The sequence below is a fragment of the Monomorium pharaonis genome, chromosome 2 (genome assembly GCF_013373865.1).
Source record: "Monomorium pharaonis isolate MP-MQ-018 chromosome 2, ASM1337386v2, whole genome shotgun sequence".
Lineage (NCBI taxonomy): Eukaryota > Metazoa > Arthropoda > Insecta > Hymenoptera > Formicidae > Monomorium > Monomorium pharaonis.
This window is the reverse complement of record NC_050468.1, coordinates 4,673,883-4,697,523: the sequence shown is the minus strand read 5'-3', so window position 1 is coordinate 4,697,523 and position 23,641 is coordinate 4,673,883. Positions and strand designations below refer to the sequence as shown.

Below are 23,641 nucleotides of genomic sequence, written 5' to 3'. Positions count from 1 at the left end.
TTACATTGATGGAAATAAAATTATTGTCAGAGATATAACATTTATTCATTATCAATCACAGAGATATAACATTTATTAGTTGTATACATATTTACTTGTAGATAGAATTGAAGAATTGATCAACAGTAAAGATAAACATAACAAACAACGAGTAACTGATGAGCTTTTTGATTATTTGGTCAAGCTCAAACCGACAGCATACATATCAGAGATGTTCGTTAGAATTTTATTTCTTTTATGATGTATTTGTTTTTTTGGGAAGCTCCGGTTCTTGCTCTTCGCCATTGACATGGAAGTAATATTCGCTGTTGGCATAAGTAGAGATGGCAGTGGCGGTACTTCCGGCCGGACAGATACGTTTCTTTTGTACTTTTTCACGGCGTCTCGCATGGCAGTTTTAATAATCTGATAAACAAAAGAGAAATTAGGAAAAGAAGTATTCACTGAATATGTCATAACAAAGAGTTTGTGTATTAACCTTCTCATCATTTTTTCTCAACGGTTTCTCGGATTTAGGCGCCACGTTTGTCGATTGCTCCTGAAGAGCCATGATCTTCGAGATCAATGTTTGTCTTGGAGATGTATCCAATTTGTTATTTATAGTACCGGTGGACGTGCGTAATTTTCGTGTCAGTTTATTCGATGATCTTTTTCCGTTATTCGAAGATTTTGTGTGATTCTATAGAACGTAATGGAATGTATTAGTATCAATTTAACTATATTTATATCTTTATTTATTTATAAATCAATTTTGAATATAGCGATGCTTTTTCTCAATTATAATTACCTGGACGTTAGTTCTGGACGGAGTTGGTGACTTTGTCTTGTTAATAGATGTATTCATAGGTGTCTTATTAATAGTTATACCTGCTGAAGTACTCTTTGTTACGGTTTCCACTTTCTCTTCAGAAATCAAAGCCTTCGCCGGTACAGTCGCCGACAGTGCTGATCTCGACTTGGGTGAATTTGTATTGTAATAAGAATGCAACTCTTGATCTAGCTGAATCTCCAATTCTTCGATAAGATCAACGATCTCTGGTCCAATATCATTATGCACTATCGACTTCTTCTTCGTCTGACGATAAATGAAACGCTGTTAATATTCGATCTGACGGTGCTAGAAATTATCTCTTATCTTTGTCTAACTCACCATTGGAGATTTTGTGACTAGACTGGATTTCGAATCTTGAGTTTGATATAGACTCGATTTCCTCTCGCAGGTGGTGATACGAGTACCCTGAAGCGACAAAGCTGCGCCTAAGTACGGCTGGCAGCTTGGCATTCTCTGCTTATACGCTAACTCAAAGTTTCCAGTGTCTGCATTTTTATCTTCTCGAAAGTCTATCACGACTGTATCAGCGAAAACACAATTTTAATCATAACTCTATAATAACGTAATATACCCGAGCAACACATATTATTTGGCCAACAGTTAGCTAATATTGGGGCTAATGAATTGTGCTATTAGGGTAAGAGAAAGATAATAAATGTCTAGATTAAACTGCTGACTACCTTTAATGGTATCTTCCATCACTTGTCGACATAATCGCGTAGTAACACTAGTGGAGTAGCTCATATCCGGATGGCTGTTGATCTCGATCAACCATACAGAAAAGTCATCCATGACCATAAAATCGGCACCGTACAGTTCGAAACTGTTTTTCCGTCGATCCATAGCTTCTTGATTGGCCAATAACGAGCCCACTAGACCTTGTTTCATTCCAGGATAGATTAAGTCATCCCATGCATTACTGTGACCCTGAGATCTGAAGAATTTTTCATTTAAAGAACTTTTGAGTTATAGTGATTTAGGATAAAAAATAGAAGAAAATGGGAAAAGAGGAAAGTAAAGTTGCTGGGAAATTGAAGGGAACGCGATAGAAGCAGGAAGAAAGAATAACAGACAGGTAAAAAGATCGCGGCTAAAAGGAGGTTAAGATGCATAGATGAGCGCGGGAAAACGTATAGGAACGAGAAAAAAAAGAGGTAAAGGGAGATAGAAAAAGGCTAGAGAATGCGGTTAAGAAAGAATTAACCCACCAAACACCAAGTTACATGTAACTTTGTGTTTTTACTGGGAAGTAAGGTAAAAAGGTGAGTTAAAGAAAACGGAAGAGAAATAGAATAAGGTTAGAGAAAATAGAAGTAAGCAAGGGATAGGTTATGATCATAGATTTAGATTTAGAGAGATAATCAGATGAGAAAGAAAGGACGAGAATATACGTAGATGAGTAAAAAAGAGAGGTATTATAATATAGATATGTAAGGCAAAATATATAATAGTAATAGGTAAATTTAAAAAAATATATAAAATAGTAAGGGAAATTGTTTGTATAAGAGTAAGGATTTTAAAGTAGAGAAAAGAGTGGACGCAGATCGCAGCCTCTAGGCGATGAAATTGAAAAGTAGAAAGAAGAAGAGGAGGAAAGGACTGCAGAATTAAAGAAGACCAAAATAGGAGAGGGTGACGAAGCCAAACGCATACACAAGAGTAAAAGTGGAAAAAGTAAACGCAGATCCTGGGTAACGAGGCGACAGAATTCTGGAAGAATATTATAGGAATTGATCCAGAAAGCAACAATATAGATAGGCGTAGAGAAAAGAAAAAGAATGGATCATAAGATCTGGTAAAATAAAGACTGTACAAATGAGAAGATAAAAATGTAAAAGATTTTAAAGAGATGAAAAGAAAGAATTACGAGGACCAATTGAAAAAGAAGAGTAAACTAAAAGGCTCTCTGGATCAGAAACAAGACAAAGGAAATGAAGAAAAGAGAGGAAATAGATTTTGAAGTTTGAAATCTGTAAAGGCAATGGAATTGGAAATACATAACTAGAAAAAGAAGAGAAAAAAAGCGAATAAGAAACAACATAGGCAAGGAGAAGGAAAATCCGCTTGGTGAAACTATTGGATGGAACATACAGAGTTGTAGGAGAGTGAAGAGACAAAAAGAAATATCAAGGTAAAGGAGTAAGGAACATTATTTATTGTGATTTATACTGTGCAGAGAGGGAGAGGGAAACAAAAGTTTTTCACCCTCTTTATGGATGGATTGTAAAATAGCTTACGATAACGTTAACCAGAAAAATTAGAAACTGTGAAGCCAGAAGAAGAGAAGATTGAAAGAAGGTACAAGAAGGACACGAGGGCGACAGTAAGGACAAGGATTGGCATAAGTGTGCAGTACGATGGAAGACGGAGCTGTGAATTGATTTTTAGCTTGTAGATAGTAAAATTAGATAGGTACATTTAGAATAGAATAGAATAGAGATGTAGAATTAGGTTAAGAGAGAATGATCACGAGAGGAAGTGCAGAGGAACTAGAACGCATAGGGAAAGGTTTAAATAGAAAGTTAAACGAATATAGTTATAAGTAGTAAGAAGATTGTAAATAGAGAAAAGATGAAATGATAGGTGAAAGAAGAACGACGAGATTTGATTAGATTGTATTAAGACAGGACTTTTGCGATTAGAACGATATAATAGGATATGTCATGTTGTGATAGACATCCTAGGAAAAGAAATGAATAAGGGCAACTAGTAAGGTATAGAAGCTAGGAATTATAGAAATAATTTTTAGTAAAAGAAGGCAAAAGGAATGTTTAGGGAAAAAAGGAAAGATTTTCGTAAAAATTAATAAATAAAGCAAGGGAGATTAGTTAAAAGGGTGTATTAGTTATATATATAAGTGTGAAAGAAAAGACTGTAAATAAAGTGATGATAGTGCGAGAAAAATGTTTAGATAGGATTATACTGTATTTTATATAGGATTCTCTTGTTGGCCATGAGATGCTGAAGAGAATAAAGTTTATTATTGTAGTAAAATTCGTGCGATAGAGAAAATGTAGGACTATAGCGAAGTAATAAGAATTGATATGTTAATGATATAAATTAAAGCCATGCGATGTATCGGTTAGGATAGATGGATAGTTAAATGGATGGTTGCATGGAGGTACGTGTGTGATAAAAAATTTGTAAGTTAGGGATGGATGCTTGAATAAGTCCTTGATTGTAAACCAAGTCCTTTCTTGGCATTGTATATGCTTGAAGTAAATAAATTCTACAAATTTTCTTTGAAATATTTTACAAAATTTAGTTTTCATCTAGTTTTTGGTTTCAAAATTTTTAGGAGATATATTCACAACATTTTCTTTTCTCCGAATTGCTATTGAATAAAAATATTAACTGTTTAATTTTTCCGATTAAAAAAGGTTTCAAAAAAGTAAAAAATTGAATTCTTTTTTAAAAACTTTATTGTTTTTGCAAAACTCAATTTTTTAACTTAATTGTAGCTTGATCGAGAATTATTTTATATAATTATAAAAATGTTTTGTATTTTATGTTTATAATAATTTCTTAATCTTAAATCATGGCAACAATGAGACAGTGTTTTTTGATACCCATACAGATTTACAAATAACATCAAAAATATCTTTACTAGTATATTAAAAAAACTTATAAAGAGCATTCAAATATCAAAGAATATAAATGTACTTTATTTTTAGTACCATTTTGTGTGTGTGTGTGTATGTGTATTTATTTGAAAAAATTATTTTCTTAGAAAAGTAATTCTTTTAAATGGATATAAAATAGTATGAAAAGTGAAAATAGTCCTTTAAGAAATGATTATAAATATACTTATAATTACATAACACAGGAATGCTAATGGACTACATAAATTATTCTTTATATATCTACAATGTGACGTAACTCGTACCTGAGGAATTCCTTGAATGTCGTGGCGTCCCACATATTGTCCGTGGGTAGAGCAGAGTCTCTGTCACCACAGTTATCATATTTGCATTGAATCGCGTGATTGCACAGGTGAATCGACTCGTGGAAGTCATCCAGAGTGAACTTTTGTGAGCAAAAACGGAGGTAGCTTTCTCTATAAACAAGCAATAAGTTCAAAGTGTCTTTACCTTGACTGCTATTTTATTAGCGATTAATTAAATACTGTATGGATATTTATATCCAAGTTTGACTGCTGGAAAACAGAATTGCGTGCTTTAACGTCAGCGAGGTATAAATTGATTATTACCCTACTTTTGAAACTATTATTATTCTTTATTCGGTTGCTATTGTGATTGTTAATTCTGGCGTGAGCGATCTTACGAAATATCGTGACTTATCTAAACATCCTTGATATATTTGCGTACCTATATATCCAGAGAGTTAAAGGTTGAGCGCATGTTACGATAAACCATTGTCTTATGTCGAATTTTGTATTGTAAATCAGTAATGGCCGTTCTAACAGAAAAAAATTATTTTTAACTTAACTAATTAAAAGTAAATACTTCCCATTAATCAGCTAACGTTTCGTTAATTATTAATCTTATTAATCGCAAGTCTTATTACCAATATATTTCTGTACGACATATCGCGTGTCTGGTTTGCCTGTTGGATTTATTTTCGCTACCACGTCTTCTAGTTTGTTCATTAGAACAATACCACGTCCTCGGCTCTTGTTTCCAGGTTTCAGAATCCACATATTCATTACACCGTCCATGTCTATCTGCGGCCAATACTTTCTCATCTTCTTTAATATGTGTTTCGAAGCCAGGATATATTTCTATTAAGTACAATATATTTTTATATGATAAAAAATACACTTATGATTGATATAAGCGAAGAGAAAAAGTTTGTCAGCAGATATCTTACATTAAAGGGGACGTTAGTACGAACAAAGAGAGCTTGACCGCGTACGATCTGATAATACCAGCTGATAAATTGGTCCCACTGGTGAGACCAGACCCTTTCAGCTTCCTGATCAATATCCTCATGCGATTGGACGCTGATATAATCGCTACATCTTTTGATCGCAAAGTCAAGGGCTTTCAGAGGCACTGTACCGGTTGGAGAACGGACGGCGTCTTCGTCTTCGACATTGGCCTTATCCACTAACCATTTTAAGAGACTCGAACAGCTTGTAAGTCTAACGAAGCATTAGCTTTTTTACATATAGCGATACAGAAAAATATAATTTCTACTACTAAGGATAGCGATTACTCAGCTTATTTCTTTTTAAGTTATGATTATCTTTAACAAAGAATATTTTCCTAATAATAGTCTTAAAATATATCCATCATAGATTATAAAAAATTATTATCATATAGTTAAAAAAAATAATATTCTTTTGAAGAATATTATAAAATTTTATCAAAGAAAATTCAAAATACTAAGCAAAGTTTTTTAACTTAATAATCTTTATTAAAATATTAAATTACTAAGATTCAGAATATATTTTAAAATTTAATACTTGATGAGCTTATGATAAGTTTACGGATATGAATTTATAAAATACTTGAAATAAGAATAATATTTAGAAGTTCTTCAATACTGGTATGTCGCTTAGTTTTTTTTAAACAAAAGCTAAAAATAAAATTTTGAAAATAAGAATGTAAATTAGAAAATGTTTTCTATTAGATAATATTGTAATTTTTATAATACTATATTTTATATTTTATAATAATTCTTTAATTATAGTAATGTTTTTGCAACATAAATAAAAATGAGCGTTTTAGAAATGTAGCCTCAAAGAAAATATAGTAAGCTACATTTTTTGTCTTTTGAGTTAATTTGTACAAAATATTTATAATTTAATATATATCCAAATAATAATAATTTGCAGAGACAGATTTTCAACGAAATATGCAACAAATTTTTCAAGGCAACAAATCGGATACAGAGTCTGTAATTTTAGAAAATGTTGGCAAACGTCGAAAATATAATAAAGTTTGCTTATTTTGAACGACCTGATTGGCCACTTTATTAAACCAGTATACACGACGTTTCGATCCTTGTTTTGGGTCCTTATCAAGTGTAATCTATAATTGTAAAAACATAATGTTTAAACTAAAATAAAGTTTATTATATCAACAGATTGGCAATAGTAACGGACAAGATTTACGACTTTTGCTTAATTTTTGCTATCAACCTGTTATAAAATTGTTCACGTAAATTTTGCTTAATTTTTTCCATCAATCATGTTATACCTGAGGAAAAGTAAAATAAAACGCAAAATTGTATGAAAAAACACCTTAAATTTTATATAAATGAGAAAAAGTAATTTTGAAATTTCATAATACATTGTAACGATTTTTATATCTTTTATTTTTAATTAAAATATTTTTAATCACTGTCTTCACATTTATTTTATTTAAATTTAATCTTCTTTTTGCATTGAAACATAATAATCTACAATACACAAAAGATATAAAAATAAAAGTATTATTCACAGCTAAGGTTAAAAAAGTGTTTCCAAGTACAATTTTACATAAATTGTAAAAAGCATATTAAAATTGAACAAAAAAATGTAATATATTTTAATATACCAAATAATAGCTAATTATTACACAGAATCTTATAATTTTATATATATATATATATATATATATATAAATTATAAGATTCTGTGTAATAATTAGCTATTATCTGGTATATTAAAATATATATATATATATATATATTTAAATTTCTTTTAAAAACTTAGAAAGGAAGTTCAAAAACAAACTTTTGTCGATAAAAGCTAAATAACTGTACAGAATATGTCATTATTTAAGTTATAAATAAAAAGCTATAACTGAAGTAATATAATTGAACTGCCAATTAAAGATCTCTATTGTTAAAAAAATACTTAATTCCCCAAGATACAATGAGGAGATAAAGATTAACAATTTTATATATGTATATTAAATATTCTTGTAATTCAAATGTATAGTATGCGCTACTATTTATAAATTTAAAGCACTTACAATTTTTATGAAACGTTGAATATAAAAAAAAATTTTTTAACGTTTATAAAAATTAATGCAAATTAAGTACATTATAATTAACATTTTTGTTATTTTGTCGTAAACTTTAGTTTTTAAATTAAAGAACTTTTGGTAAAAAGTGAATTTTTTAGCAAGGAGCCTATGTATCATAAAAAAAAATTATTATATTAATTTTTCTAAAAAGCATATTTTAAAGGAATAAAAAATATATTTTAAAATAACTTTTTGTTAGTTTCTTTTTAATATTAGGTCTATTTTGTCTAATGACGTTTCATCAAGTTTCAAAAAGTAAAAAATATTTTAAAATAACAATTTTTAATTTTATTAACCGGTATTGATAGTTGAATCTTATTTCAAGACCATCTTAAGATGCTAATACAGTTGTGTGATTGGTTAATGATGTCTTTTAAAGCAATATTTAAGACGGTTTCAAATATAGGAATCGATTACTAGCCTAATTTAGAATGTCATTTAGAAACAAAATGCTAAAACACAAATTTAAAACTATATCTCTTCTTCAAAATCCATTTGTAAAAATTGTTCTACAATTTTTCTTCAATGAGATATTTAACTTTTCATAATGCGAAAAAATCGCAAGTGCTCCAACTTTATAAATAATATAGTGTACAGGTTTCTCTAGCTTAAACTCTTACCGGAAGTCTTCGATGAAGGCGTGCATCTGATCGCTCTGGCATATGTTATAGCAACGCGGAAACAAAGTATTAGCCACTCCAGCTTCGTAATACCAGTGCATTTGCCTGACGCTTGAACACAAGCCCACCTGAATAATTGATTTTTAAAGTACATACATGTAGCTTTACCTCTGACAATTCGCTATCGCGTTCATGAGAGAAGCGTGCATTTTTCGCCTATCTCGCTACATCACTTATCTAGACTTTTATAAAAGCAATTTTATAAAAGTCAGGCCAGCCAAGTTTTCGACAAAATTTATCTGTTGTTATTACAGAAATAACTGTATTATATAAATTAAAATTTAATATTTGTGATAATTAAAGTTATTTAATTCACGATGATACCTTGGATGTAAATCCAGCTCGACAATATCGATTGAACACAGTGGTTTTGTTGTCTTGGGCAGGCCATCCGGGCCAGTCAGATCCAGTGTTCCATAAGAAATCGACGGTGTGATTGGTGAGCATTCTCGATATTAATAGACGTTTACTTTGCTGATCCTTCAGATCGCCGATACTAGCCAGTAGAAGTACCGGACTGGAATCGACGCCGAAATGCAGATCGCCTGAAAATATTGTCTTCTAAAACGTAATGTCTAAATTGCAACATAAAAAGTGCTACAATGCTCCATTGAAAAAAAAAACCGAGCAATACATTAGAGTAATTATGAAGTTGTACGTGATTTATTACCGCCGCTGTTTCTACGATAAAATTTCTCACACCATCCTCGCTTCAGCATGCAATCGCGAATGACCCGTGACTTGCCGTAAATCATAAAAGTATGATGGGCAGCTATAGCGTCCTTCACGGTTTGCTTGATACACAAAAACCGCTCATGAAGGGTTGGTTCTAAAGGCAGTTCTAAGGACGACTCATTTTTATTTTCCGAACAGTCTGGTTTCTCTTAAAAAAAAAATTATGAACGTATACGATTATGATATATGTAATTTATTCACACTTGAGTGATTACGTTTACATTTATTTCAAACCTTTGACTTCTGTATCACAATTTGTCGCATCCGTCTTTGTCACCACTTCCTCTCCGGGATTTTCATCTTCCTTCTCGACATTCTCTGTTTTGTTCTTATTATCCTCGCTTGAGCTTTCCAGATTTGAACGGGATCCATCCTTGGCATTCATGTAGCGGACTTGAGAATTGTAAAGGTTATCCGCAAAAGCGTTCTGTTAACTTTCATGTATTCTTCATTATCCAAATAGATTTCCGATAGATAGCAGCAAAAGGAGTCATTAAATGAAGTATTTTTATCTGAAACCCTTAAAAGAAAATAAACTTACATTTACCACTTATTTTTTGACTAGACTTAAAAACGTTATTATTAAAAAATAATCTTAATATTTAATGTAGAATATGTAGGGTAAGTTAGAGTATGATGGCCATACGGAAAAGATGGTCAATGGCTATAATTTCTCCAATAATTGCTAAATAATGTGTTCTCGTAATTATTTTCAAAGATAATCAATATTTACTCTAGTTTATGTGCGTATATTATTCGAAATAATGATATTGTGGATGTCACATCACGTTTTTACTTTTAACTGTCTGCAAAGTTTTTCACGTGTTCATTAGAAATTACCACAATGTCGAATAAATTACAGTTGTGCTGTCGCAATGAACGTTACCTACGTAACAAAAGTATGTAAATTGTAATGTGTAATTTATATTTTTTATTTCCTTTTCTATTTTTTAAATAAATACTATGATTATCTTTCTCTTGCAGTTTGGGCAAGATAGTCCATGACATTTCGGGATAAGTATTTATGTATATATTTTATTAAAAAACACGAGAATTAAGTTATGCATCTAATATTTTAATTTTACATATCATATATGTTTTTTTTAGTAATGATAAAATGAGTTAAATTGATCTTAAACTTGTGTGAACATTTAATATGAAAAATGTTTAAAACTAAAATTAAATATGTGATAATATGTGGCAATAAAACTAAATATGTAAAATTATAAGTTTTTTTATTATTCTATAAATGTTAAGTACAAAAAAAATGTATAGCCAACTGTTCTATAATACTATGGCCATCTTTTCCCTAAAAGTTATGAAAGATGGCCAATGTTCATGTTTTATTATTTTGATAATAAAAAATTTTTATTAAGTATTTTCTCTTAAATGTCGATAGTTTTACATATTTAAAGCTTCAGTGAAATAATATACCAAACGCTATTAAAAAACAATAAAAATAAAAGTATGTTTTTCGCATTTAAAAAAATATGACCATCTTACCCGAGTTTACCCTATAATTCTTCGAAACAGAACTTGAGGTAAACATTGCAAGAATAAAGAACACATAAATTTTTTTTATAAAACTCAATATAGATTCTAGGTTAAAAAAAACGATTTATGCTTTACCATTCATTATTGCTACGTTCGGTTTTTATATTAGTTGATTCTTATTTTGAGATTATTTTAAATAATATTTTAAAATGCTAATACGGTGCTTCATGATTAATTCATGATACCTTAAAACAATACTCACACAACATTGAAAAAATATTATTAAAACATAAGCCAATATTCACAGTTGATTCTCTTATATTAAGACCATCTCATAATTAAGTACTATTTTAAAATGTCATCTACCAATCACAGAGTTGTATTAGCATCTTAAAATATTATTTAAGGGGATGCTGGAGTCGTCTGTTTTACCGATTGAACGTTATTATTTTTAATTAGGCCTATTTTTTTACTGATTTCGTAGAATTAAAAATCCTTCTCCAGAATTAAAAATCCTTCTCCAGAATGATTCTACATTATCGACCCCGATCAAGTTTGACCGTCACTCCAGCATCCCCTTAAGAAAGTTTTGAAATGAGATATGATTATATATGAATACCAATGTTGAATATTAAAGTATAAATGTTTTTTTCAACATAAAATTAATGTTGAAGTTTTTTTCATTAATCGTTTTAATGTTGATACATTGAAACAACATTAAATAAATTTTTATATAATGTAGAAGAAATAATTTTTACATTATATACTTTTTTATTATATAAAAATAAATTTTTAATACACACATACAAGAATTTTAAAAAATTATATTAATTTACATGCGTTACCAGATAGCAAGCTAACCTTTTGATGTCAATAATCATTTTCAAGAATTATATTACATGTTGAAGATGTAATAATGTAATAGTATTTAAAAAATGTGTTTTTTTAGAATAATATACAAATTTAATTTGTTAATAAAAACCTTATATAAAAACACAAAAGGTTTTTAATTTTATGGAGATATAAATATTTACATTCTTAAAAAAATTATATAAAATAAATATGTAAAACATGTTTCTAAATTGTCCTAAAAAGAATCTTAATTTTAAAAGTAGTATTAGTCCTTATTATGTAAAATTTTAATTCATATAAAATTAATGTTAATTCATATAAATTTAATAATCAAACATTTATAAAATTATTAATCCCAATGTAAACAATAAATAATATTTCAAAGAAAAATTATTGTACATACATATACATTCAATAAACAGCGCTACTCTAAATTAAAAAAAAAAATTTTTTATGTTTATTTACATGTCTTAATTATGGCATAATGAAATGTACATGAATGTTATTTTTTAAATAATATGTTTGATATGTTTAGTTGTACTAAAAAATGTACTAAAAGAATAATTTCAAAGAATTATTAACAAAGTATTTAGAGAGCTTATTAAAGAAATATATTAAATGTAATTTTCCGTTTTTTTTTTCTTAAACATTGAATAAGATTAAGAAAGTGATTTTCAAAAATTAAAAATGTGAAAATTTTTCTGCAGTTTTATTAATACATGTATATCTGTAAAACATTTAATTTGGAAATTTGATCCATAATTATGACTCATAATTAGCTGTTACTTTATATATCTACATTGCGCATACATTAAATAAATGTTAAATCAATATTAAGTAATGTTCTTGCACATTAAATTGCAATATTTGTAATTCAATAGACATATACTCAATAGAACAATTTTACAATGCTTTATTCAACGTTAATTTAATATTCAACGTGTAATTTAACATTTTTGAAATGTTAATTTAATGTTTGTATGCTGTATGAGATACTTAAGATGGGGTTTTAAATATAAATATCGAAGATAAATATCGGCTATTGTGATTTTATGTGGACGAAGCTCATTGCGCCACTTCTGATACCTGTTGAATCTCCGATACTCTTCTAAGAGTCGAGTGGAGAACTAGTAGCCGCGCGACGAATGTTTAGGAAGATGAAAAACACGCCCGGATGGAAGTGGAGGCAAGACTGAACGATGACGATGTGGACACACGCGAGTCAGGTGGTAGAATCAGATATTTCGCAGGCGCGCGCCCCAGGGGTGTTTAAAGCGCCCCTTGTAGAAGTAATAAGATCGCGCTGATACTCCGCCGCGTTATCGACGAAATCATTTAAATCGAAACCTCTCTCGTTCCTTCCCTGATCTATTAACACTTTCATTCCTAAACCGGAACACCATTCGAGATACACGTTTTAAACAAATGGATAAGCACAGCCCGGAGCGTTTATAAATAATAGAAACAAAACTAAATAAAATGGTAATTAATAACTAAAAATGTTAGGAGTATTAATAACTAAAAGTGTTAAAAAAGGAGCTAATCAGACTAGACTAATTGAGGAAAAAGTTTGATATAAGAAGTTCTTTTAGATTTTGTCGTATACTGTCTTATCAAAGAAAAGTTATCTAAGATTGCTTCTATTTTATTCCTTGTAAAACAATGATCATAATATAATCAGAAAATTGTCATAATCGTTGTTTGAAAACAATATAACTTAACGAAAGTGAAAGGTAATTCCCGCAGATTGTTCGCTTTGATAAGACACGCTCTCGAGTATCTTCTAATTGTTATAGGTGCGTACATGCTATGGACAAGTCTTAGATCACGTTAACCTGGGTAGCAACAGCAAACGAAACGTTCCTGGACACGTGAGTCGCGCGGGTGGTGGTTGAGCGCAACGAGTAGCGTACCAGGTACCTCCGCACCCCCCTGCGACACAAGTGCCGCACGACCGCCGCATGACCTCCGTTGGAATATAGGCGAGGAAGTCAAAGCGATCACGTGGTTAATCAGACCACATTCTGTTCCTCGACTTTGCATGCACTCTGACCCACTTACACGGTAGCATCTACACGTAGAGAAGTCGCGGCAGGTGGTAGGTTGATGAATCGTTCGCCCGGCCTGGTATCGTTAATTACGAGGGGGGTGGGATGGTTTCGATCTTTGTTTGATAACCCGGCCTATTTTCGGCAACCGGCCGAATTCAGTTTCTGATGCCAAATTCGGCGTTGATCGCGTGCGAGATAAGGCGCGCGCGTGCGCGCCTTGATCTCCAACGATACTTCAAAATTTTGAAGAATTTGTTTCAGCAAAATATTAATTAAATGAAGAAATGATCTACATGACTGATATGTTACTGTCGTTGTCGGTCAACATCAAAGACAGCGAAAGATGAAGTTGGCTATCCCGATGTTCGAGTTTCTGTGAAATAATTCCTGTAAACTAATAATGTTATAAGTACATACAAAAGAAAGAGCAAGATATATAGTAACTTGTTAAAGTTAAAAAGTTAATAACTTTTAATTTAGTTCATTTTAAATAATTTAATTTTTAATTTCAACCAGTTGTTTCTAAAACACATAAATTTTAATTTTTTAACTTTTCTCCTAAATTAAAAACTTGTAATATCTATTTGTAAAAAAATTATTTAAAAAATATATTTCCACGTAATAAACATTATTTCTTATTTTATATAAAATTAATTTTGAAATAAAATATTAAATTTATTTTGAATCATATTATAATAATTATTTTAAATAATCTAACTTTTAAAAAACTACGAATACCTAATTTGATATAAATAATTTCTTTAAAATTAACTTTTAATTAAACTTAAGTCAATTAGTTTTAAAATAACTTTTAAATAAGTTTGTTTTTTATTCATACAATATAACCAATCTTAAATCAGTTAACGTAACTAAATTAATTTTATAAGCAATTAACTTTAATTTAATTTAATATTAAAAAAGATTAACTTATATTTCAGAAAAAAGGAAATAATTCAAAAGTTTGAAAATTTTACCATGTTATATCATTACATGAATCTTTAATTACTTAAACTTATTTTCTAATGTAGTTTTTTTCCAATTACATGACCTTATGCTACCGAGATATTATCTACGTTTTTTATTTAACTTACAAGTAATACTTGTACTGATTGTGAGCGAATGTCAAGGTTACGTGACCTTTAGCAAAAGGTAGCAAAAATGTTTTATTTTCCAGCTATGACGGAACACTTTCTAAGACTTTCATTCACGCATTTTTTGTTTATTCTTTAACAAATCATAGTAAAATTTCTTAACGTTTATTTTAATGTATTTTCTATTATAATGTTCTTTTTAACCAATATGATGTATTAAGAGAGACAAATCATTTGCTATAATATTTTAATTTTTCAAAGTAATTTGATTAATTAGTGTTAAATTTTTAAGCTAAATTTTAGCAAAGCAAAAAAATACATATAGGCCGGTATTCATAGTCAAATCTTATTTCAAGATCGTCTCAAGCAATGTCTTAAGATGCTAATACGGCTCTGTGATTGGTTGATGGCATCTTAAGACAGTACTTAAGATGATCTTAAATATAAGATCCGACTATGAATACCGGCCATAGAGATTCAAAAACGAGTGTAATGATTAAATGTAAAATAATAATCATCTATTTTTTTCTATACTCTTGATAATAATAATAAATAAATGAGAATAACAAGTGGTATTATAGATCGTATAAGAATTATGGGTATTTGATCATATCATCTAACTTATCAGGTGACAAAGTCTAACAATTAATTATGAAATTATTTGTTTAATAGATTATTGTTATGTAGTGGCATTAATTTACTAATATATAATTAGTTGATATTTGTTATAAAGTATTTTTATTTTCAAGCATTTCAAAACTTTTACTCAAGATACATTTTAACATTTAACTACATATTCTCATTTTTTACTTGAGCGTATTATTATACGAATGTATAATGTATACTGAGCAACAAAATTAGCGCAACAAAAATTTGTACCAAAATTTCACTCAACTTTAAATAATTGTTCCAAATAGCACAACGAATTCGAAAACAATTCTTTTTAAACACCCAAATTTTGAAATTAAGTCTTTTTCTAACCCATTCCTGCACCAAAAGAATTCTTAAGAGTTCAAAACAAGTTCTTTTATATGTCACCAATTCCGAGTTCCTTTTGTAATGCATATAAAGTTTATTTATGTTCTATAAGAATTCGCATTGAATTTAAAATTATATTTTAATAGTATTTTCTAATGGAACTTTATTGAGATACTTTTTTGAATTTATTATGATTTCTTTTATAGTGCAAAGAGGAATTGCTTTTTTGTATAAAAAAGGATAATAAAGGAATTTTTGAAATACAAGAAATGTTTATTTAAAAATATAGTGCTACAAAAATAGAGAATTTGGTATATTATTATAAGTAAGAAACTCTCTTATTGTTACTATACATGTATAAAATTTTCCCATATTTTATTGCAGTTCATTATTGAATAAACATTTCATAATTTTATATAAAAATAATGATCTTTTTTACAATTTTTGTTACAAATTTTTTATTAAACCCATTATTATGTTATTATAATAAAAAAAAATATTTAGTTATATATTAAATTTACGACAAATAATATATATATATATATACACAAGGTGTCCCATTTTAACTTGGACAGCAAAATATCTCAAAAATTAAGCCCCGTATACAAAAATATTTCAGACAAAAGTTGTATGGTTTTAAGGGGGACATAAGATGGTACCAATGGTTTGACCTTGAAGAGTTGTTGAAAGTCACGTAAAGGTCACTTTTAATTTCTTAAATGGAACGTACCTTTTCTCATTACATATTCTTGTAGCTTATCTCGAGAGCTTTCCAAAACACTATAATTAAGTGTACTTCTATCAAGTACTTTTTGAGTTATGAGGCCTCAAAGTAGTACTTTGCAAACGATAAATAATTATGTTTTCTCCACGTGGACCTTGCTCGCATTACTCTTTCACGGGAATCTCGAAATAACCAATTCAATAAAGCGAATATTATCTGCTATTTTTAAAATATTTTTTGAAATGCATTGGTAATTTGACAATATCAAATTAGCAGATTGTGAGAGGCAAAGAGACTCACGTTAATCAAGTACCTCAAAAAGAACGGAATTCTACTACGTTCACGTAACGAGTGGCATTCACTTGGACACACTATGGATTGTACGGTTCCACGTGGGCGGTGTAAAAACTGAGCGGTGTACAACTTTTACCTAAGTCACGGAAGACTTAAGTTACGAACATCAAGTCTAACTCGTGAACCCTTCGTTGGAAGCCTCGCAGACCATAAAGGTATCAACCTCGATCTTGCTTTGGCTAGACCTCGATCTTGCTTTTGTCAGTCAAATTAACCTGAATGATACGTAAGGATCAACTTGACTCCATAACAATACAACATACAAGATATTTTGCACTTTGTGCCAATGTACTGCAAAGTACTACTTTGGGGCCTCATAACTCGAAAAGTACTTGGTAGAAGTACACTTAATTATAGTGTTTTAGAAAGCTCTCGAGATAAGCTACAAGAATATGTAATGAGAAAAGGTACGTTCCATTTAAGAAATTAAAAGTGACCTTCACGTGACCTTCAACAAACTCTTTAAGGTCAAATCAATGGTACCATTTTATATCCCCCTTGAAACCATACAACTTTTGTCTGAAATATTTTTGTATACGGGGTTTAGTTTTTGAGATATTTTGCTGTTCAAGTTAAAATGGGACACCCTATATATACACTGAGAAAAAAATGTAATATATTCAATAAGATATGTTATTGCGGACTACCAATTACAGATATACTCCATACAATAATATATGCTATTGCAGTATCAACATTGTACTTGCATTAATAGCAAATATTATTGTATCGAGTATTTTATGTAGTTGGCAGCCCGCAATCACATATGTTATTGGCTATATTACATTTTTTCTCTGTATATATATATATATATATATATATATATATATATATATAATAGTTGTATTGTTGTAAATATTTTATATAAATATTTTATGTACACTGAAAAAAAAAGTAATATATTCAATAAGATATGTTATTGCGGGCTGCCAATTACAGATATACTCCATACAATAATATATGCTATTGCAGTATCAACATTGTACTTGCATTAATAGCAAATATTATTGTATTGAGTATTTTATGTAGTTGGCAACCCGCAATCACATATGTTATTGACTATATTAAATTTTTTTTCTGTGTATAAATTTGATTTCTAAAGTAAGTTTAGAATGTTAGATTTTGTAATAGTATTAATATAAATTAAAATTTTACTTATGTCTTGAGGACATCCTTGGGATGTCTTGAAGATATATGTATTCTAGCTGAAAACGTTATTCTTAAAATATTGTATAAAAAGTTTCATTATGTCACAAAATGTCTGAAGATAAACTTAAATATGATAACTGTATAAATACCAGCCATTTTAGATAACACAGAATGTTCTAAGAATATGATATCCTGAAAGTCCTTAAGACATCCTAAAAGACAGTCCTCAGGACATTCTAAAACAGTCCTCAGGACATCCTAAGACAATCCTTAAGAGGATGCTAAACTGCCCATCAAACTTGATTGAGGTCGATAATGCAGTCATTATTTATCCTTGTTCATGAAAAAAATTTGCTTTAAAATCGAGTTATATAGCTTATACTTACAAATAAATGGTGTCTCGCAGTTTGAAATAGAAGGAATAAGACTATATTTGTCAAATTACAATTACAAGCCGTAAAAAACATATTTATGTGATCAAAAATTTTATTTATTTAAGCGCTTTTATTATAAAAATATCTTTCTTTACAGCTTGTAATCATAATTTGACGATTATAATCTTATTCCTCAATCTATTCCGAACCCGGGAACACCATTCATTTGTACGTATAAGCTACATAACTTGTATTTTGAAGCAAATATTTTTATGAACAAATAAACTTTAAAAATTTTTTTGCATTTTTGGTCTTTATCTAATCATCCCTGGGTTCATTTGTGTACGTACTTTAAAAGTGTAAAAGGATTATCAATTCTGTAAATTCAATTCGAAATTAAATGATTAAACAGAATGTCGGTAAAACACACGGCTTTAGCATCCTCTTAAGACGTCCTAAGAGAGTCCTCAGGACATCCTAAAACAGTATTCAGGGACATCCTGGACGTATATTAATTTTTGAAAAAGACGGGTAAATTAATATAGCAAGTGAGAAATCTTTGAATATCGTACATATTTCTAGAATGTATTGCAAAATTAAATGTGTAAAAATGTTGACTTCAAAGTCAGACTGAATGTCTACACTTATTGAAACAATGTGGCATATTAACAATACTAAAAAATTATAAAAGATGACATTAAATAATTTTTTTATTTTATTTTATACGAACAAAGCAAAAACAGTTTTTTAATAAGTTATTCTACATGCTATTTCGCGCGCATATGGAAAAATAATTTTAAAAAACTGTAAAACGTAATATTTATTTATAAAAATATAAGTTAACTATATATGTTTCATCCTTCTGACAACATCTATTGTAATGATCTATAACAAATATGTATACATAAATAAGAAGTACTCATGGATCATCACAAAGGGTTATGATGCGTATGGTCTTCGAAGTCAAGCAACGTCGGCGATGGTGGTTGACACTTGAATGGGTGACCATTTTCTCGGCTACAGAGATTAAACATGCTTTAACAGGTACTACTGTCACTTGGCTGAAACATGTATAATCTTCTTTCTCTTACAAAATTATTGTAGAAATAATTTGAACTTTTAATTTTTTGTTAAAATTTTTTTTTATTTTCAAAAACTTTTAAAAATACTTAGAAATATTTAAAAATTTTCTAAATTAATCGAAATTTTTTATTTTTTAAATTTTTCTGAGAAACGTTTCAATTCTTATAAAAAATCAATACATTTATCAAAAATTCTAAAAAAAATCTAAAAAATTAACAAAAAGTGGTCATTATTTGCTTTTCCTGAGAATGTCCTGAGGAAATCCTATGGTATTTTTAGAACATCCGGTGGACTGTCCTTATTATAGGATGTCCTGAAGACTAAAAAGTGGCGCTCGTTTGCTATTCCTCAGGATGTCCTGAGGACGTCCCGGGATAAAATCAGGACATTCTCAGGATATCCACGAAGTCCGTCCTGGACGTCCTGAAGACGTCCTAAGGACGTCCTAAGGGCGTCCGTGTGCTATCTGTGTGTGTAATATATATATATATAATAGTATAAAGTATTAATATATTATTTAGATAATAATAGTGTTTTTGACAAATAACAAAGAGATATATATTCCCAGATAGCACAGATGATCCTTTTAAGTTCAAAAAGAATTCACCTTTTTTTATTCTTTAAGAATTTACATAATCTATTCGAAATGAGTTCAAGAAGAGTACCATATATTTAAATTTGTTATGAATTCACATAGTTTAGTCAAAATGAGTTAAAAAAGAATTCAATATTCAAATTCGTTATAAATTCACATATAATTGATTCGAAATTAGTTCGAAAAGAATACCACATACAAATTTATTATGAATTTATATAATTTAGTCAATATTAAAATTCTTGTAAAGAGCTGTAACACTATAGAAAGGTATAACAAATATTTTTAATTTTTTTTTTTTTTTTTGACAAAGCATAAAATTTTTATAACACACTTTTTGATTTTATTAAAAAGAACATAAAAATATATATCTCTTTGTTATTTGTAAAAAATAATATTATTACCTAAATAGTATATAAATACTTTATGCTATTTATATATATTATTATTATATACAGGGTTGGGAAGTAACGCGTTATTTGTAACGCCGTTACCGTTTCCGTTACTTTTTTTCAGTAACGATCGTTACTTTTTTATGTCTGTAACAGTAACGGTAACGTCGTTACATTTTTACAGTAACGGTAACGAATTCAGCCGTTATCTTTATCGTTATTTTAGTTCCCTATTATCTTTTATATCTGTTCAATAGATCGCGTGCTGGTCGCGCGCATTATTCTTGATTGGATAAAAATATTCCGATATAGGGCGCTGGAAGTTAGTGTTACATGAGAATGCCCTGTTGAAATATCCTGTTGATGCAATGCGTGAACCTTTTATTTTGAGATTTAAACATAGACCTTATAGATATGGACTGGCAATACCAAGCGAAACCGTGTCCATACTTCTCTCTCTAAAGAATCCGGAAATATGTTTCGCGCATGCTTGCACATATTATACATTAAAATCCAATGATTGGTCACGGATCTAGTCACGTGTTTTAACTTAATATGTGTATATATATGTATATACATATGTATGCATGTGCGCTGACATGCGCGATAGTTATTTCCGGTAACTTTAGAGAAAGAAGTACTAAAAAGTCTGTTTCTCTCTCGCACCTCTTCTAGACACCGTTTTCTATACACAAACTGTAGGCAATTGCCGGTCCATATCTATAAGGTCTATGGATTTAAAAGACTCTAGATAGTCGTTTTCAATATGCAAATACATACAAATATGTCTTTGAGTTGTATATACATATACTCAAAGGCCGGAATTCATAGTCGAATCTTATACAAGTTCCAGCTTAAGCACGATCTTGAGACGTCAATGCTGTTATTTCATTGGTTAAGTAAGTCTCAAGTCGGCTTGAAGCTAGACTTAAGACAATGCTTGAGCTTAAGATCGGTCTATGAATCCCGTCCAAAGAGTAAAGGGTCATCTACAATGGAGAGTCGTAGGCCGTAGCAGTAGTCGTAGAAAATGTCTCCACTTCGTATTGCTTTACTGTTTACAGCCTACAGCAGACATTGAGCCAATTCATTGCGTGCTTACGATGAGCGTTGGGGCATTCGGGAGTAGTTTTTGGTCGCCTTTCTTTGATGGCCGGCTTGTATGTTATTGCTACGTCGTTTTTATTCTAGACAGCATTGCCGTAGTTTTAGTGCTGTTAAGGTGCAATTTCATGCGAGCGAACAAAGCTGGCTTTTATCCCTTCTCCATCGATTTTCGTTAAAATGGCCGTTTTAGCGCATCTCAGCGAAGGCACGCTCAAAGTTCGACACAGTCGAACTTTACAGCGAAGCAACTATACCTGCTACTGTACGTTTGTAATATTTAAAGTACGCGATGTACTGACTATAATACTGATTATAATCCATTTTTATACGCAGTTAATTACAGGCAGTTGCAAAATAATTTAATTATTGATTAATAATTAAATAATTAAATTAAAAATTTTTAATTAAATTTAGTTTAATTAAAAATTAAATTTCAATTCTTGATTAAATAAAATTTAATTGAGAATTAAATTTCAATTCTTAATTAAATTTTGTTGTAATTAAAAATTAGATTTTTTTTTAATTGAGAAATAAAATTTAATTTTCAATTACAACAAAATTTAATTGAGAATTGAAATTTAAATCTCAATTGCAACAAGATTTAATTGAGCATTAAATTTTAATTTTTAATTAAATAAAATTTGATTGAGAATAAAATTTTAATTCTTAATTAATTTGTATTTAATTTTGAATTAAAACTTAATTATGAATTGGAATAAAATTTAATTAAAAATTTTTAATTTTTATTTAAAATAAATTTAATTCTTAACCGAAATAAATTTAACTGATCATCGAAATGTAATTCTTAATTAAATAAAACTCAGTCAATAATTAAATTCTAATTCTCAATAAAATTATATCTCTCAGGGAATGAAATTTTAATTTTCAATGTAATTAAATTAAATTAAGAATTAGATTATAATTCCTTTTTCCGTGTAGCCAATGACAGTGTCGAAATGGGACACGACAGGCAGCGTTGCAAATAATAAATATTTTATTTTTTATATTTCATTAATTACATTGAAATTGAAAAATTAAAAGTCAATTAATTTAATTTTAAATTAAATCTTATTTAATTTAAAATTAAAATGTAATTTACAATTACAACAAAATTTAATTGAGAATTGAATTTTTAATTACAGCAAAATTTAATTGAGCATTAAATTTAATTTTTAATTAAATAAAATTTAATTGAAAACTAAATTTTAATTCTTAATTAAATTTTACTTAATTAAGAATTAAATTTAATTTTTAATTAAACTTTATTTAATTGGTAATTAAAATTTAATTTTTAATTACAACAAAATTTAATTAAAAATTGAAATTTAATTCTTAATTAAATTTTGTTGTAATTGTAAATTACATTTTAATTTTTAATTTAATGATTTAATTTAAAATTGACTTTTAATTTTTCAATTTCAATGTAATTAATTGAAATATTTAATTAATTATTTACAACTCTGATTACAGGTTTGGAACAAGAACAAGTTCTTGTTGATTGCAATGCTTATTGTATACAAATTGACAGTAAATAAACAAAAAGCCAGCGAAGACATACTCCATAAAAAGATAGGAGTGGGGATAAAAAGCCAGCTTTTCTTCGCTCCATGAAAAGGAAGGAGGCGAATAGCGATAGCTAAGCGACGCTGCTTTTTATTGGATGGGGAGGGGGTAAAAGCCAGCTTTGCTTCGCTCGCATGAAATTGTACCTTCACGGCTAAAACACTCCATTGTAGATGGCCCTTAAAGGTCCTCACACATGAATTGACATAACCGTAACAGTAAGATTTCAACCAATCACGTACTTGAATTAGCTGGTTACGGCAGGTTACAGTTATAGTCGCCCAATCCGATGCGTCAAAACCTTACGTTATGGTTATGTCAATTCATGTGTGAGGGCCTTAAGACGCCTCGTATGCGATCTAGCATGAAAAATCGTATCGTGCCGAAGGCTTTATTTTATAAAATTGTAGGCGACTGTCATTCGTTTGTGAAAGCAATTTTAATGAAATTTATACATTTTCTTATAATTGTTTTTATTATATCACAGTTTCTTAGATAAAATCTAAATAAACAGATACTAAAAGTATTTAAATAAAACAAATATAAAAAGAACAAAACACACACAAAGATATGACTTCCTTACTACAATATACAATATAACACAATATAA

The 23,641-nt window shown here is 29.2% G+C and overlaps 1 protein-coding gene across 2 annotated transcripts; it reads right to left on the bottom strand.

Moving 5' to 3' along the window:
* Positions 1 to 20: 20 nt before the first annotated feature.
* LOC105839368 (tubulin glycylase 3A) lies at positions 21 to 12,812 on the bottom strand. 2 transcript variants are annotated; one of them, XM_012685639.3, is made up of 14 exons: positions 12,657 to 12,812; positions 9,459 to 9,744; positions 9,148 to 9,372; positions 8,814 to 9,034; positions 8,430 to 8,557; positions 5,663 to 5,936; positions 5,360 to 5,573; positions 5,161 to 5,251; positions 4,719 to 4,889; positions 1,513 to 1,766; positions 1,151 to 1,350; positions 788 to 1,075; positions 479 to 679; positions 21 to 405 (listed from the first exon to the last, which is right to left on the bottom strand). In XM_012685639.3, the coding sequence occupies exons 2-14, from the start codon at positions 9,607 to 9,609 to the stop codon at positions 172 to 174; spliced, it is 2,652 nt and encodes an 883-aa protein (XP_012541093.2). In that variant the 5' UTR covers positions 9,610 to 9,744; positions 12,657 to 12,812; the 3' UTR covers positions 21 to 171. The 2 variants fall into 2 exon arrangements, with proteins under 2 accessions (XP_012541093.2, XP_012541094.2); XM_012685640.3 differs by having other exon boundaries at positions 172 to 405; positions 9,160 to 9,372; positions 12,657 to 12,811.
* Positions 12,813 to 23,641: the final 10,829 nt, after the last annotated feature.

Bases quoted from the DNA above. Each gene is read 5' to 3' on its own strand.
- LOC105839368 (XM_012685639.3), bottom strand. From the start codon at position 9,609: ATGAATGCCAAGGATGGATCCCGTTCAAATCTGGAAAGCTCAAGCGAG. The intron at 9,035-9,147 runs GTACAACTTCAT...CAATATTTTCAG, and splicing joins CAGCGGCGGTAATAAATCAC to GCGATCTGCATTTCGGCGTC. The intron at 680-787 runs GTAATTATAATT...TACGTTCTATAG, and splicing joins CGTCCAGAACTAACGTCCAG to AATCACACAAAATCTTCGAA.